Genomic DNA, 15,373 nt, shown 5'->3' with positions numbered 1-15,373 from the left:
CACTCACTATACGCTTTCTAGTATACACAGCAGGACTTCTTCAAAGACCATTCTCCTTTCATGCACAACACTAGCTGATTCCTAGAAAAGGCTGAAGAGTATGTGATTGATTAAAACTTTACAGGGAAACTCATAAACCAAGTATATAGAGAGCTTTTATTTTGACACTTCCTAAATTCTAAGGGATGGATTTTTTTACTGATAGTGCTTTTCATCCTTAATAATATTCTCTTACTATTTCTAATTAAATGTTTTAAGCTTTTAAAATAAACTGAAAATTAGAATAAACTATGGCAATAACATCATATTAATGCTCATCAATTGCCAGAACTGTTGCAATCTTAACATCCACCACAAAAACCGCTAGCTTTTTAATAATAATATATTTTATTCATGATACTCATTAATGTATTAGTATTAATTGGAATTAATAAAATTAATTCTATCAAATCAATGAGCTGCCACCTTTAATATACTGCAGGATGAGAAAAAAAGGTGAAAAATTACCATTGCTCACACAGCTATTCCCAAAGCAAAGGACTGATGATGCTCAGAAATGCTGGATTCTTTTTCAGACTTTGAAAGGGTGAGTACTGTCAATTCAGGCACAGACTCCATATTCGTACATTATCATCCAACACTTTTAACAAACAGCTTTCGGTACTTTTAGTAACTTTTCCATTTCCCTCCCCATTTCTCTGCCAAAGCCTCTTTTCATACACAATTTTCCTCACTCTAAAGTGGTTTGAAATGGGAAACAAATGCCAACATTAGTTAAGCAAAGAAGTCCCATGACACAAGCAATGTCTAGTTAGCAGCACAACTGATTTTATTAAAGCACTTTGCTGCATTACCTCAGATGGGAACACTGATGACAACACACCCTCATCCTCACCTGCAGGAGTATGTTGTCTCCCCTCCTTTGAACACCTTTCCACACAGCTGGGAGGTTCCACTCTGCTGTAGTTTCTCCAGGAACATATCTGGATCCTCCCCAAACAAATAACATTCCAGGGGGTATAATATTGCTGCCTGGACCATTTCTTCTTGTTTCTCCACCAAGGGGTCCATTTCAGCAGAGTAAATATTTGGCACATGTTTTGCCAAGCACTGTAAAAATGTAGCTTGGAAGTCGAATCTTTCATCACACCACTGCAAAAAAAAGTACACCCATGGATAAACAAACAAATAAGGAAATATAAAGAAAATAGGATTACACACTCCTACTGTAAATTCAGAATTCTTTCCTACATCAGAAGTCAGTTCTTTGAGCAATAAAATCAAAGAAACCATGGATTTCCAATTATTTCTCTACTATTTTCCACCACCTCTGTTCCTTTGAAGTCTTCTACTAAAAACACTCTAAGGCAAGAGCTGGCAAGTGCAGTGTTAACAATGTTAGAGAAACCCATGCACTAAATAATTTTCAACTACACTCTTCCCCCACAGGCCAACCAATACACAAAGCTTGATGTCTGTTCAGCTGCTGACAAATGGAAAGAATTGCCACAGCTGGGAAAGTTTGGGATTCATTCCTTTGCCTGCTGATAGTCACAAAACATGTACCAACTTAATGGTCTTCTGAAAGCCTTGTTGAACTGATCATCAGAGGTCAATAGCTGCTGAGGAATAAAGAGCCCAAATGATCATACAAGCTTAGTGTCATTGGGAAACCAGGATAAAATGCAATTTCTTTCTTGTAAGACAATTAATGAAAGTATTTGTATTTTGACTTGAGGTTCTTAGTCCATAACTTCACTTCCAAGTGCTTTACTTCTCCAAACAGTTCTCTCCAATTGTCCTATTTCTTTCAATTCAGAATAGTATTTTTTTCATATTATTCCCATGATTTAGAAATAACTTTTGGTTCTTCCTATTGCAAATCAGTCAAGGCTCTAAAAGAGAACATCCTTTCAAACACCACCTTGGTTAAAATCCACATATCATAGAATATGCTAAGTTGGAACAGACTCACAAGGACCTTTAAGTCCAAAACAGGACAGCCCCAAGAACCACAGTGTGTGCCTAAGAGCATTGTCCAAATGCTTCTGGAACTCTGGCAAGATTGGAGCCATAACCACTTCTCCAGGAAGCTTGTTCCAGTACCAAGCCACCCTTCGGTGGAAAAGCTTTCTCGTAATATCCAACCCAAATCTCTCCTGATGCAATCTTATGCTGTCCCCTCAGGTTCTGTCACTGGTCACCACAGAGAAGAGATGAGTGCCTGCCCCTCCTCCTGCCCTCACAAGGCAGTTGCAGACTGCAGTGAAGTCTCCCCTCAGTCTCCTCCAGGCTGAATGGACCAAGTGACCCCAGCTGCTCTTCATACAGCTCCCCTCTAGGCCCTTTGCCGTCCTTGCTGCCCTCCAATAAGTTTGCATCGTTCTTATATTGTGGGGCCCAAAACTGCACAAAAGATTGAAGATGAGTGCAAGAAAAAAAAAAACATATGTAAATTCATAAAGCTTTAAAGGGTATTTTCTCCAGGTCAGCAAGCAGGGAACGAGCAAAGCAACCACCAAAGGGTTCAGACTGAAAGAAGGGTCAAAGAAGTAGATGACATAACTTTTTATGTGAAAAGCAAAAAATCCTCAATCCTTTATTTATTTATTTGGCCATTAATCTTCCTCAGCCCTTAGGTAGCCCATTACCTCATTCATCATGGTGAAAATGCATGGCAGAAGCTGATGAAAAAGATAAGCCATGGATAATGTGGTCAAGCAGAACAGTGGATTTGCCCACAATCATATTAAAATATTCTTATTTTGTAAGTGCAGCAGCTTGATCAGTCTAATCAGATTCCTTGAACCACAAAGCATTCAAACCTATCCATTATTATCTGAAAATGTAGACCCATCCATGAATTGAAAGGAGCCAGTTATTTTAATTCCAATGCTAACAAATAAATCTGGTTTTGTTCCAGAATTTCACCTAAGCAGTAAGCACCACTGAAATTATTGTATTGGTCATAAAAGCTGTAGCATACACACACACATAATACATATGCAATCTGTATACATATACATACATGCACTCAAATATATAGGTATGCATTTATTTTCACATTCAGATGTGAGGAACAAAAAGAAAATGAAACAAATTAAATGGGTGCCTTTTTATTTTAATAAAGTTATTCAAAGTTTTCAACTACCTAGCAACATTTTTATTAAATAAAAGTGATGCTTACCCAGGGCATAAAGACATTAAATTGCAAAAAAGAACTAGAAATTAAATCCAAATTTATCAGATACTTGCATATTAACACTGAAAAAAACAAAACAAAAACAAAAAAAAATCACACACAGCTGATGGTTCTGAGAAAGATATTCAATGGTAAGAGGTAGCCGAAAACAGAATTACTTGATCGTGTGTTTATTTTTTTATGCATCTGATTTAAATGAGTGGAAGTGAATTATTCTTATCATAGTTAAACTTCATAATTGAGTGTTTCTGCTTAAACACGTTTCCTCCCGTAACTAGTTTTTGTTTTATCTTACCTATACTGCATCATGCCTTCTTCAAATCCCCCCCTCCCACTTTGGTCACTGTATTTTTTAAATGCAGGAGGGTGGGGGGATGTGGGCCCTGTGGCACACTCTGTTCACAGAGCACAAGAGAATCCCAATCTGTCCCCTTCCAGCTCAATGACCCAGGTTCCCAGGAGATGGTGCAAGTTTAGCTTTTGTGCTGTAGATCCAGAGCACGTCATAGCTTCAAGAAACACAAGGCTAAGCTTCCCTGAAAATCTGCCAGAAGTATAAAATGGGTTCTCACACAGTCAAACTTACAAGCATTTCAAGCATTCTTGTGCAAAGCTTTTAATTCTATTTAAATGTTGGTCCAAGAAGAGAGGACAGGAAGTAGGAAAGAAGAGGGAAGAAGGGAAGCAAGAGAACTTTCTCAAGCAGGCTGTCTGCCTTCTGGTAAGAACACTAAAATATATGCTCAGCCTGTACATCACCCAGGAAATATCCATTATACTCACAAGAAAAACATTATTTTTCTTATTTCTAAAAACTGCACCAGGCTAAACTTCAGACCTATCCCATACCCTCTGTGCCTCCTATGAGAAATCATTTATTCCTTTCATCAAAATCTTTTTACTTTATTATCTTCAAAAGTATAAAATTACATACAAAACTTTTAACAATACAAAATCTGCCAAATAAAACACCCCCTAGAATTAACTTGATTCTTCAGCTTGACTCTCTTTGTCCCCTTGTGCCCACATATTGAAACTCAACAGTTTCAGAAGTCCCACTTTCCCTCTGCTCACTCACTCCCTTACCTGAGCTCACACCTGTCAAGTGCTCAATTGCTACAGATATTAAAAACAATATGAATTGATAGGCTTTTTGTTTTTATTGACAGGATGAGCTGGAAGTCTACAAAAGCCAAATTGATGCACAAGACAGCCGCAAGCCGAGATGGGGCTCACACTGCAGCTTTCTGCCCAGCCCTGGATAGGCAGCCCCGAGAGGCTGTGAAAATGCCATCCTTTGACATATTCAAAAGCCATCTGGGCACAGTCCCAGGAAACCTGTTCTAGGTGACCCTGCTGGAGCAAGGAGTTTGAACAGAATGACCTGCAGAGGTGCCTCAATCACTGTGTGATTCAAATGCTACGTAAGGAAAAGTATTGTTTCTTCATCAATCTCTATTAATGTTCTAATTTTTGCTACTAGTAAGCTCTAGAGAAAAGTTATTTTCCAGATTTGATCCCACTCAAGAGTAAATTTGAAATACAGTACTGAAAGAGACAGAAGTCATGAAATAATACAATTAAGGAAGAAACATAAGCAGGTAACCAAAATAATACTATCAGTCAGCTCTTCACAGCCCCCCAGCATTCAGACCCTACTCACAGGGGCCCATATGCTCTAAGCTAACACAGAAAAGCCTAGAGGAAGCTGGCTGAATACACTCTACTCCAACTGACACTATCCCACTGGAAAATATTTTTGGACTGTAAACTTAAAATTACTGATTTTAGGAAAAAGAACCACCTTCACATTTGGAGCACATTAGAGCTTCATCTAAAATCTGAATTCTGAAATTGCTAAGCTTTCAAATACTTGTATTAGTGACCTTAGTAGAATTCTTTCCATGGGTTTCTTGGTCATTTTCTCACTTTTAATTAGTTTGCCAAAGAAAGAGCCATGTCACCACATGGCCCACATGGACATACACATGGCCCTGAAATAAAACCCCAACAAACAGTGACCAGAATGAGCTAAGGGAGTTCTCATTGCAGCAGCACACCACAACCTTTCCTGCAGAGGGAAAGTAACATCCACATCACGTGGTATTGGAAACAGCAGGCAAAGGTGACACTCAAGAACCTGACACTAATGAAGAGTGTATATCAAAGATACATGTTGTCTCCTAGCTCTGCTTTTATACTTTATATTTCTAACCGGCTCCAGACCCATCTCTTTTCCTCCTTCAATCACACATTCCTGTCACATTCACCATTTTAAGATTAGGATAATTCTCAAACTGTATAAAAGAAGAAGAAGGGAGGCAGGAGGAGTTTCAAAGCTGTGTTTCTCAAGTGCTAGCAGTTTTGTCAGAAGAGCAGACACACAAACCATTTTGTCTATCACATTTGATTTGTGCATTATAACAAAAGCAGTAATTTGTCATCTTTAATGAGTCTTCAGAAGAATACTGTGACACAAGCACTGCTTCACAATACCAACTTGAGAGCAAACCATTAGGAAACAATTTCTTGTCCTGCATGGGAAACATATTCTCCTCTGGGGGATCAGAAACATATTCTCCTCTGTGGGATCAAACTAATATTTCTTCCCATGTGTAACCACATAGAGCTTTTCCCAAATGTCAATTTCAACCAAACATGCATGTTTATCCTACATGTAAAAGGACTGTTTGCAGCTTTTTCCAAAACCTTTAAATAAGCCTCATGCCTAAAGGTCAGAGGTAGAGAAATTCTAATTGCCTACAAATACTGCTATAAAATACACAAAGTATCTGTCATGGATATAGAAAATATATCCATATCCAATTTTGTCTTTCACAAACACATTCCATTTAAGAATACTACCAATAATAACAGGAACAAGAAAGAAGTGTGTAAGAAAAAAAGGGGGGGGAAAGTTAACAACGCTCTCAATTCACTTTTCACCTGCTGACCAAGCATCAAATGAGATTTCTCGCCCCTATGACAAAATTTCCTTATCATTGCTGAGGTTTATTATGTACACTAATTCAGTAGCTGTTGCTTCCACGACAATTTTTGATCTACCTTCTAAGCACAGTTCTCTTGGAACTCTGAAGTCTTTTCCAAATAACAGCTTGCACAAGGCAATATTATAAAAAGCAGCTGTACTTTAACTGCATTGATTGACAAGCTGATCTTTTGGTGCAAAAGTGATTGACTAAATTTCAAGACTATATTTAGATCTATACATTAATCAGTGAAAAGGAATATTAATATTTATGAACATAAAACAAGAAATTATGAAGGAACAGACACTACCAGTAGCATGAACTAAAACCTGTACCTGGTCCAGCATTCTAGTTAAAAGGAATAATAAAATCCTTTGTTATGTATAGCAAAACTCTGTCAGGCACGAGATGACAATACCAGCTGCCTGTCAAAGCAGCTAGAAAAAGCAGGCTTTTCAAAGTAAATATTTCAAATGCTGGGGGCATACTGATTTCAAGCTGGTGCCATTCAACATAAATACCAAATGCAAAAGGCAGCTTTACTTTAAGGCACAGAACACTCGTACAAGTTAAACAGCGATTAGCAGAACAGCATCTCAGAAAACTTTTATTCTGATATTACCTAACTAACTGAGGAAACTTATGACATTTTAAAAGGATAAATATGCACAAGTTCTTTGATAAGTAGGCAGAATACTAAAAATTTCTTTGAAAAGGAAAGTTCAAAGGATTCTTGAACTAACATTTTCATATAAGGGTTCTGCTTTCAACATTTTGGCTCCATTTTTCCTTCTTATTATTTTGGTTTAAAATTGGCAGTTTTCTAATGCACTGAAAATAAGAACCAGCTAGAGTACAGAACACCTAGGCATTATTTTTAGCAAAAACGACACGAAGACAAGGCAATCTATTTCAGCCTCAAACATATATACTCCAAAAAGAAGAAGCTTCAAAAATAAACACTAAAAATTTACATATTTCTTCTTCCATGCCTTAAATCAAGCTTTTTTTTTTTTTTTTTTACGAGTATAAATTCTATCTCTGGAAGGGCACAATGCAGGGAGTTAAAATGGAAACTTAATTCGTTTTGTCACAGGAATTATGTTGTTTCATATTCTCCAGCAAAGCACAGCCAATGTTTTAGTAGAGAATCTAAGCTGTAAAAATTACTCTTTAGAACTCAAATACAAAATATCTGTTTTCTGATGAATCTGTCATCTCACTTTAGTATCCAGTCTGCTCTAGATGTCAGTAATTACACTAAAAGAAGGAACTTAGGTTTCTAAAGTTTTTTTCCCTTGGCACAACATGGGTAACATTCAAGACTGTCTAACGTTGTCCTAACAATACGTCAACTTCGACCTGAAGACATAAAAGAACTTTTTGATCTCTTCAGTCATTTAACTTTGGCCCCTGAGCCAAAGCAGGCTGCCAATTCATGTCAAAAGATGCTTTAATGATGCAGGTATTTGCCCACTTGGAATGACACCCAAAACCAGCACAAACTACTAAAGCTTTGTCTAGAGCACAACCTACCTCGATTCCAGCAGCCACCAGCGCTGAGCTGAACCAGAGCAAATGGGCAACCACCAGAGAAGGACAAGCAACCATCAGCACCATCTGCTACTGTTTCAGCTGCTGGACAGCTAAAACTAAGGTCTTCTTCAGAGTAAACAAGACGCAAGCCTAAGCTGCTCAACTTCTCGGAAACTGTAGGTCACTTTTAAATCACAGGCACCTCCAGAACCCAAGAGCACAGCTGCAGCTCATGGGAGGAAGCACTTGAAAGCAATCTGCTGCCCAAGGAGACAACTGGAGTCAAATCATGGCTTCTAGCTCTCTCCACCATGCTGGAGGTATTTCTATTGTACCTCCCTACCAATTGGATACTCCAGCCTAAATATGCGGCAAAATTAGCAGGATACTACTACTAAGTAGGTTCAACAGGAAAAATATCCAGGAATTCTGGAACTGGAACTAATTTTTAGTCTTTGGGACATGCAATCTAATCACCTTTTTATGTTCCAAGTTTTTTGGTGAAACCTTCATTTGATAGATAGCAACATACAATTAACACCAGAGGAGGCAGAAATTGAGTACCACACCGTAAGCCAAAACAAACATCCATCCTGTGGTCTCCTACATTTGAAGGAACTTAAAATCCATGAATTGTTTCAGCAAGCACCAGGTTGCACTTCAAAATACACAACTACAGTGAGTATTTACAAAGAATTAATTCATTAATGGAAGGATTGGGGGGTGCAGGGGGTAGAAAACAACACCACTGCTTTTTTTTTTAATTCTCTGTGTATTCACACTTATTTTCCATTTATCATCAATTTTAAGATCCACTGTACACACTAATTCTGCAGTGAAGGAATGTGCAGAAATATTCAGGTGATTCTATCCATATTCAGCACTCACTCAGCATCCCTCAAAGACTTTCCCTTATACAAGAACCTGTTTATCCCTAACTTCTCTGCTGCTGTGACATCTAGGAGACACCGAAACAGTTACATGCTATCAGGAATATCCACTGCTTTCTCCTGAAGCCACATACCTCTCACAACTGCAATACTATAATGGGACTAGAGCAACCGTATGTTGTGCACTTTATGTGGACTCAAGCAAAGATAACAGATACCACACTTACAATCAGTCCACCCCTGCACTAACAAAAGTCGCAAACATTACCAAGTATAAGTAGACAGGAAAGAAAAAACCACAGCACTACCAGATGCTGTAGCAAAGTGAAAGAACTTCAGTAAATATATAGGGATGCAACCAGGACCTGGGCCATGCTCCAGTTACCTGCTGCAACTTTCACAGCTCCATTCCTTGGACACTGACACAAGTGTACAGTAAACACTCTTCTGCCAATATGCTGCACTGCTCTAAATACAGCAGCTTTGACTGTGTGCATTTCAGGGCTTAGATAAAGGATATGATGGCTTACCTAAAATGAAGTTTTAAACAAATTTGGCTTAGCAAAGTAAAATTATATAGACGCGTCATCTGGTCTAAGCAGGTCAATTCAGTTTAGAAGACACTGCAACTCCAAATAAGAGGCCTGACTCAGAGTCCACTAATTTCAAGAAACAACCTGCACATGAATATGAATATCCCCTCCATATTACTGCTTGATTAGGACACATCCACGGTATACATTTTCTCAACTATGTAACAGCACTGAATGACACAAGAGATCTGAAATACATTAAAATGCACAAGTGTCTGTATCATGCTTTACATTATGAAACTGAAATTTTCCTGTCTTTAAAGGAAATATCCTAATAATTAAAGCTTTTCTCTTCTTGTGCACCACTTACATCTCAGCTTTTGTTAGGAGTTCTGACTGATGGCAAAAGAAAGAACCTTTAAAAAAAACCCTTTTCTTTGCAAATATTACTGAGAAGGTACATATACATGAACATTTGAAGATTCAGTGTAAATTTTAAATCCTTCAAATAGCTTAATATCAAGGTCCTGCTCCAGGTAGCAGACACAAAAGCAGGCAGGAGTCAAACCAGAATTTGTTTATAATACAAATGGACAACCAACCAAGGGCAGGATCCAGCCTGCAAAGCAGGCTTTTGTCAAGCCACCAGCAATGCCTGCTAGCCAACTACTGGACAAGCCAAGTCCAGCCCATCAGCCATCCAAACTGTGGATGCTGTTGGGAAAGGAAAGAAAGTAAACCAGAGTTTGGTAGACAAGCTTTACTACTTAATTAGCATTAAATTCAGCCCACTCTCCTCCAGGCAGCTCAGAAAGCAATACAGCCACTATGGAGAAGCAGAAGCCCAGACAGGACCTGAATTCCAACTAATGCAGTGAAACACCAAGTTAAGTATTTTCACCCACAGTCACCCAACCTGAAGTGCTGGAGATAAATGCAGAGAAGACACCACTGACTTGGGCTGGGTGCAGAAGAGTTTATTACCTGAGTCATCACCATCCATTCCAGAATCAGGCTGGCTCCTGCAGAATCATTCAGGTAATCCTGCATCATGCACCCAGCACTCCGGGAAGGCTTGCAGCCAGATGTGGTGCTGCACTGCAGCCAACAGCACCCAAAGCCAGAGCTGAACAGAGGAGCCAGAGTCTGTCTGACTGCTCAGACATTCAGACAGATTTGACAAGTTCAGTGAGGCCAAAGCTCACCCTATTTAACCAGTTCGTTCCACTCCACACCACTTTCCAATTCTAGCACCACAGTGACTTTCAGAACAGTTCTGCACAGGGAAAGCACAAGTCAGGCAGGATATATTAGTTCTAGCTACTTAGTACCATCTTTAGGACAGCAATAAATTGGGGATACTGCTTCCAGATTACAGCAGTCTCCAGCATCACTATGGCCAGGTTTGCTATCTGACATCACAAATGCTGTCAGACACAACCTAAGTAAATATCTCAGGCTCTTCTTCTCCCTTTTTATAACATACACTCAGCCCCTACTCCCTGTCAAAATCCCTGCATTTTGCTCGGATGTATGGCAGGCAACTCGGTCTGGATGGCCAACTGCCTTCATTGGAATACTGATAATTCTGGTCCAGACACTTTCAATTGGCTGAAATCACATAAAAGTTAAGACAACTTAGTGCACCAGCATCACCTTTGAGCAGCTAAGGACGTCTTCAACAACTCTCTCCTAGTTTTTCCAAATACCATTATTACCATCTGTATGGATTGCTTGGGCTAACTCAGCCTCTAATGTCCCCAATTAATGAAAGATTGATTGCATTGCTTTGCTGCTGATTGCCTCTACTACCCTCAGTACCACTGACTTTAGGCACAGCTCACAAGCTTAAGAACTCACCTGTCTTGGGCTGCAATTTTTGACACTATGCAGTCAAATCACATTTTTCCTAGTTTAAAATCAAGTTGTTCCTGATTTAAAAAAAAATCCACACATAGGCCTGTTTCAGTTACAGAAATATCCAGCACTTAAGAATGAAGTCTGTGACTAAAGGGCCATTTTGAATGATTTGCAGATAGTTAAAATTCTGAGAAGGGTACAGGGAATAATGGTTGTTGGCTTAGTGCTGCCACATGCAAGACAAGTTCCATGAGTAAACAGCTTTCTACTTTTATTAGTGGTGTGTAGCACCATGTAAAAAGTAGCTATTCTACAGGCTTGCAGCACCCAACTTTTAAACACCAGCAGTCAACAGTTTCAAAACTATACTATGTGTGCAGACTGTTACAGAAAATAAAACATAAAATGTAAAGTGCCTCATACACATCCATCTGCCTTCCTTTCTTAAGTTCTCAGCCTTTGGGTTTTAAACTCCTCCTGATAAAGTGTTTCAAACATAGTAATCACTACACAAGTTTGTGGAGGAAACCACAGAAGGCACTTATGTGCTACCACTAGACAGGGTCAACAGCAAATTGCGTTCAATAACAAAGTAGGAAATCCATATACAATTATTTTGCAGAACGAAAAAAGAAACAATATTTCTGTTCAACAAACAATTGTTTCCTCTGTTCTTTCTAAATTATACTATTTGTTGCTCCACACTCTGCAGAACAATAATTTATTATTCAGCCTTTTTTGTTCCACAGTGGAGTCACTTTTAATTACGAAAGGTAAAGGACTATGGTTAAAATGCGCATATACACTACAACGTTTAAAGGACAGCCTCTGAAGCTTTCCAAAGTTTGATCTCATTCAATTCCGTCATTAAGTGCAACTGAAGACCCGGGAGAGGGGCTGAGAGATGCAGTGGGGAACTGAGCCACACCGCGTCCCCGTGGGCCCGTGACAGCTGGCTCCCCGCTCCCGGGGCAGAGGCGGCGAGCCCCGGAGTCGCAGCCAGCGCAGGCCGCCGGGAGCGGGTGCGCAGCCGCGACCGCCGCCGGCACGGGGGCACCGGGCCGCCCGCTCCGGCCCCAACGCCCAGGCCGCGCCCCGGCTGGAGCCGCCGCCTCCCGCTGGCTCCGGCGGTGCGGAGCGGCGCGTCCCGGCCCTACACGGCGCCACTCGGCAGCCGCGGAGAGCCAGCCCTCGTCGGCCGAGCGGCGGGGCGGCAGCGCGGGGAGGGCACGGGCTGCTCCCAAGGGCGGGCAAAGGGAACCGCGGCGCGGCGCCGGTCTGCAGCCTCACCATAGCTGGCTCCGGGGCCTGCGCGGCGGCCCGGCCGCCCGCCGCTCCCGCCACGGGACCTCTGTCGGCTCCGTCCGCCATTTTGAGAGCGAGGGACGCGGCCGGCGGCGCCGTCACGGCCCGGAAGGAGCCGCCGCCGTCACCGGGCGCTGCGCCCGCAGCCCAGGGCCCGCCCCGCGCGCAGCCGCCGCCGCGCGAGGCCTCGGTAGCGCCTCCTGCGGGAGGCCCAGCAGGGCCTGGCCGGGGCCTCTCGGAACGGCCGGAACGCGAAGCTCGTGTGGATGCTGTGCGCTGAGCTACGCGGTGGGGTTCCTGTGCAGGCACTTAAACACACACCGTCTGCGTGTGCACTTCTCGCCCTGCATCACGGAGTCACAGAATCGATTAGGTTGGAAAAGACCTCTGAGATCACCGAGTCCAAGCTACGACCGAACACCACCTCATCATCCAGCCCATGTCACTGGGTGTCACGTCCACTTTCCTTAACCATTTCCAGGGACACTGACTCCACCTCCCTGGACAGCCCATTCCAATGTTTAATCACTGTTTCGGTGAAGAAATTCTTAGTAATGTCTAACCTAAACCTCCCGTGGTGCAGGGGACTATGTCCCCTCATCTTATTGCTAGCAAGATAATAGCACAAGTAATTTCATCTACACAGGTGTAAAGTCACACCACTTGCGTCTGGCTCCCATATGGGCTAAGCAAAAGGAAATTTTTATTAACTTGGTGTAGGAGGCAACAGTAGCTTTAGGCAAATACCTAAAGACCAAAAGATCTCCAAGATCAAAATTTTTCTTCCATGCCTCCTTCCAACAGCATATCATAACTGTTCTGGGTGCTTAGCAGATTTGGCAGATGAGGGCATTTAGGATCTTGATTGATATGTGACAAACACGGCCTATGCATTGCTGGAAGTTTTCCAGATTGTTGCAGTCCAGTTCCACAATTCCCTGTGTTTGCACCTTCCTAAGGCCGAGGAAATAGGAAAATAGCCATAGCATTGGATCTTGAGGTCCATATCGAATGCCTGATATCTTGGATATTGAGAAGACTGCCTCCTCCCACTGTAGTCTTCCTGATTCAAGCCTCCAAGCAGCTTTTCAACTTTCTTCAGTTATCATGGGATGGGATAAAGTTTACAGGTAACCTTTTTCAGGTATATTCAATAATGTTTTGCACTGCACACAGCCACAGGTACTCTCAAAGTTCTTTCTCTTATATCTTCAGAACATCTGAATGTAGTTCCTCTGCCATAGCTACCATTCATCTTCATATTAAGAAGTCCTGCAAACTTTTTTATATTACTGAAATCTGTCACTTAAAATCACCATCACTGAGACAGGTTTAAGTATGAGGTGTAAAAAATACAAAGTGAATTTTGCCATGAGACAATTAACAATTTCATCTTGTTCTGACTGTCGGTATTGCTGATCTGTACTGAATTCTTTTCAGTAGCATGGCTGCCCGCTAACCAGAAGTGTTGTTTGCACAACAACCAAGTTTGGACTGTAATTACTGGAGTCCTCCACCTGTTTTGGCATCGACACTAGCAATTGTATAATCCAGCTTCCAAGGTAGTCGAGCAAGAGAAGCAAAGCAGAATTCCAGGACAGCAACAAACCCAGTCAGGCAGCAGGAGGGCTCCCTGCAGCCCCCTGTGCTGCAAGCCAAGCAGCTTGCCTGGCCACCTCTTTAAGCTGACCGTCAGCGTGGGTTTGCTTTACTGTGGGACTTTTAGAAGTTATGCTAATGTAAATCAACTGCTTTAATTGAACAAGACTTACTGTTAGATGTATTTTTAAAAATTATTATTAAAAAAAAGTTGGAATCTACATGCACTGAGAGACAGCAAAGAAAGTGTCAGCAAACGTCTTAAAAAAACAAATTGGCACCATTGCCCAGGCAGAAATGGGACAAAACAACAAGATCTCCATGGATACTACAGTAATAGAGGAAAGAAGAAGAACAAAACAGGAATTCAGATCAATTTTAATACAGACAAAATGCTTGACAGCCTTGCTAGAGCTAAAATAAAATGGTGGAGCGAAAATAAATGAAAGACAGTGAGCAAGCCCCAGTTCTCAAGATTACTCCTGAAGATTACCAGGATTGCTGATTGATGTTTATTTAGAAACATTTCTTCAGGGTGTTTTTTTGGAGCGAAAAGTACACAAGCAAGATGAAAGGCAGCTGAAAAAAACCAAAGCAAACATACATGAAGTCCTGCAAAAGAGTAACTAAATTATGAAGAACATCTAAAAAGACATGTCTTATATTAATGCAGTCTAATTGATCTGAAAAATGTTTTTTCTTGATCAATCAAAACTAATAATTATCAATGCTAAAAATTAAATCTTTGTCCTATGACAAATTATATGAGAAAATATAATTACAACTAAACAACATTGAATTAGAAACTTCTAATACCTGAAGTTGTTTGAGAATATTATGTTAAATAACAAAGAGTGACATGAAGTGACAGAAGCTTTTTCACCTAAACTCATACTTAAGATGTGAAGAAAAAATCTCAACAGTAAATGGGCAGCAGTTAGTAAACTGAGTTGATAGCAAAGAATAGCAATTATGAAACTGTGCACTTGCTATAGAAAGGTTTAAAATTGTGGTACATATATATAAAAAAAATATTCAAAATACCATAAAAAGACTTCTGTCGGGAGCAAAATAGGTCAACTGCCTAGATTTCCGGGCAGGCAGAATAATAATACCATAAGGAGAAAAAGCGAAAGTTTTCATGCTGTATTTGTAAGGAAGCAGGATGAGACGCGGATCTCTTCGTACGCCTGGGTTTCGTTCTGCTTTAACCTAGGCATTTCCAGGCACCCCTGCGGCTGGAGGGGAACGCGGGAGCGCTCAGGGCCCAGGCAGCGGGGGGAGAGCCGGGATCCCCCGGCCTCGCCGGACAAAACCTCCAGCACAAGGGGAGCGCCCACCCCTGGCGCCGCTGGCATCGGTCCTCCGAGCCGAGCGCGGCCGAGCGCGGGCCGGCCCGGCCGCCGGGGAGGTGGACGCGGAAGTGCCGGGGCTGGCGGCGCGGGGCTCGCCCGGGGC

At 41.4% G+C, this 15,373-nt stretch overlaps 1 protein-coding gene and 1 long non-coding RNA gene across 4 annotated transcripts in view; both read right to left on the bottom strand.

The window, feature by feature from the left end:
* The window catches only part of UBR1 (ubiquitin protein ligase E3 component n-recognin 1), a 60,209-nt gene extending 47,730 nt beyond the window's left edge, over positions 1–12,479 (bottom strand). For all 3 annotated transcript variants that reach the window (XM_071427277.1, XM_071427278.1, XM_071427279.1), the window contains exons 1-2: positions 12,302–12,479; positions 896–1,152 (exon numbers count right to left, since the gene is read on the bottom strand). In XM_071427277.1, the coding sequence (XP_071283378.1) occupies positions 896–1,152; positions 12,302–12,382 (338 nt within the window). In that variant the 5' untranslated portion in view covers positions 12,383–12,479. The remainder of the gene's footprint in view (positions 1–895; positions 1,153–12,301) is intronic.
* Positions 12,480–14,095: 1,616 nt separating this feature from the next.
* On the bottom strand, positions 14,096–15,218 carry LOC139590114 (uncharacterized). The gene is made up of 2 exons (XR_011679251.1): positions 14,960–15,218; positions 14,096–14,494 (listed from the first exon to the last, which is right to left on the bottom strand). It is a non-coding gene; the product is annotated as an uncharacterized lncRNA (long non-coding RNA).
* Positions 15,219–15,373: the final 155 nt, after the last annotated feature.

Source organism: Agelaius tricolor, unplaced genomic scaffold (assembly GCF_023055355.1).
Source record: "Agelaius tricolor isolate 1412-34295 unplaced genomic scaffold, bAgeTri1.0.p SCAF_5, whole genome shotgun sequence".
Classification (NCBI taxonomy): domain Eukaryota; kingdom Metazoa; phylum Chordata; class Aves; order Passeriformes; family Icteridae; genus Agelaius; species Agelaius tricolor.
Note: the sequence above shows the minus strand (reverse complement) of the source record. Positions and strands in the feature narration are given on the sequence as shown.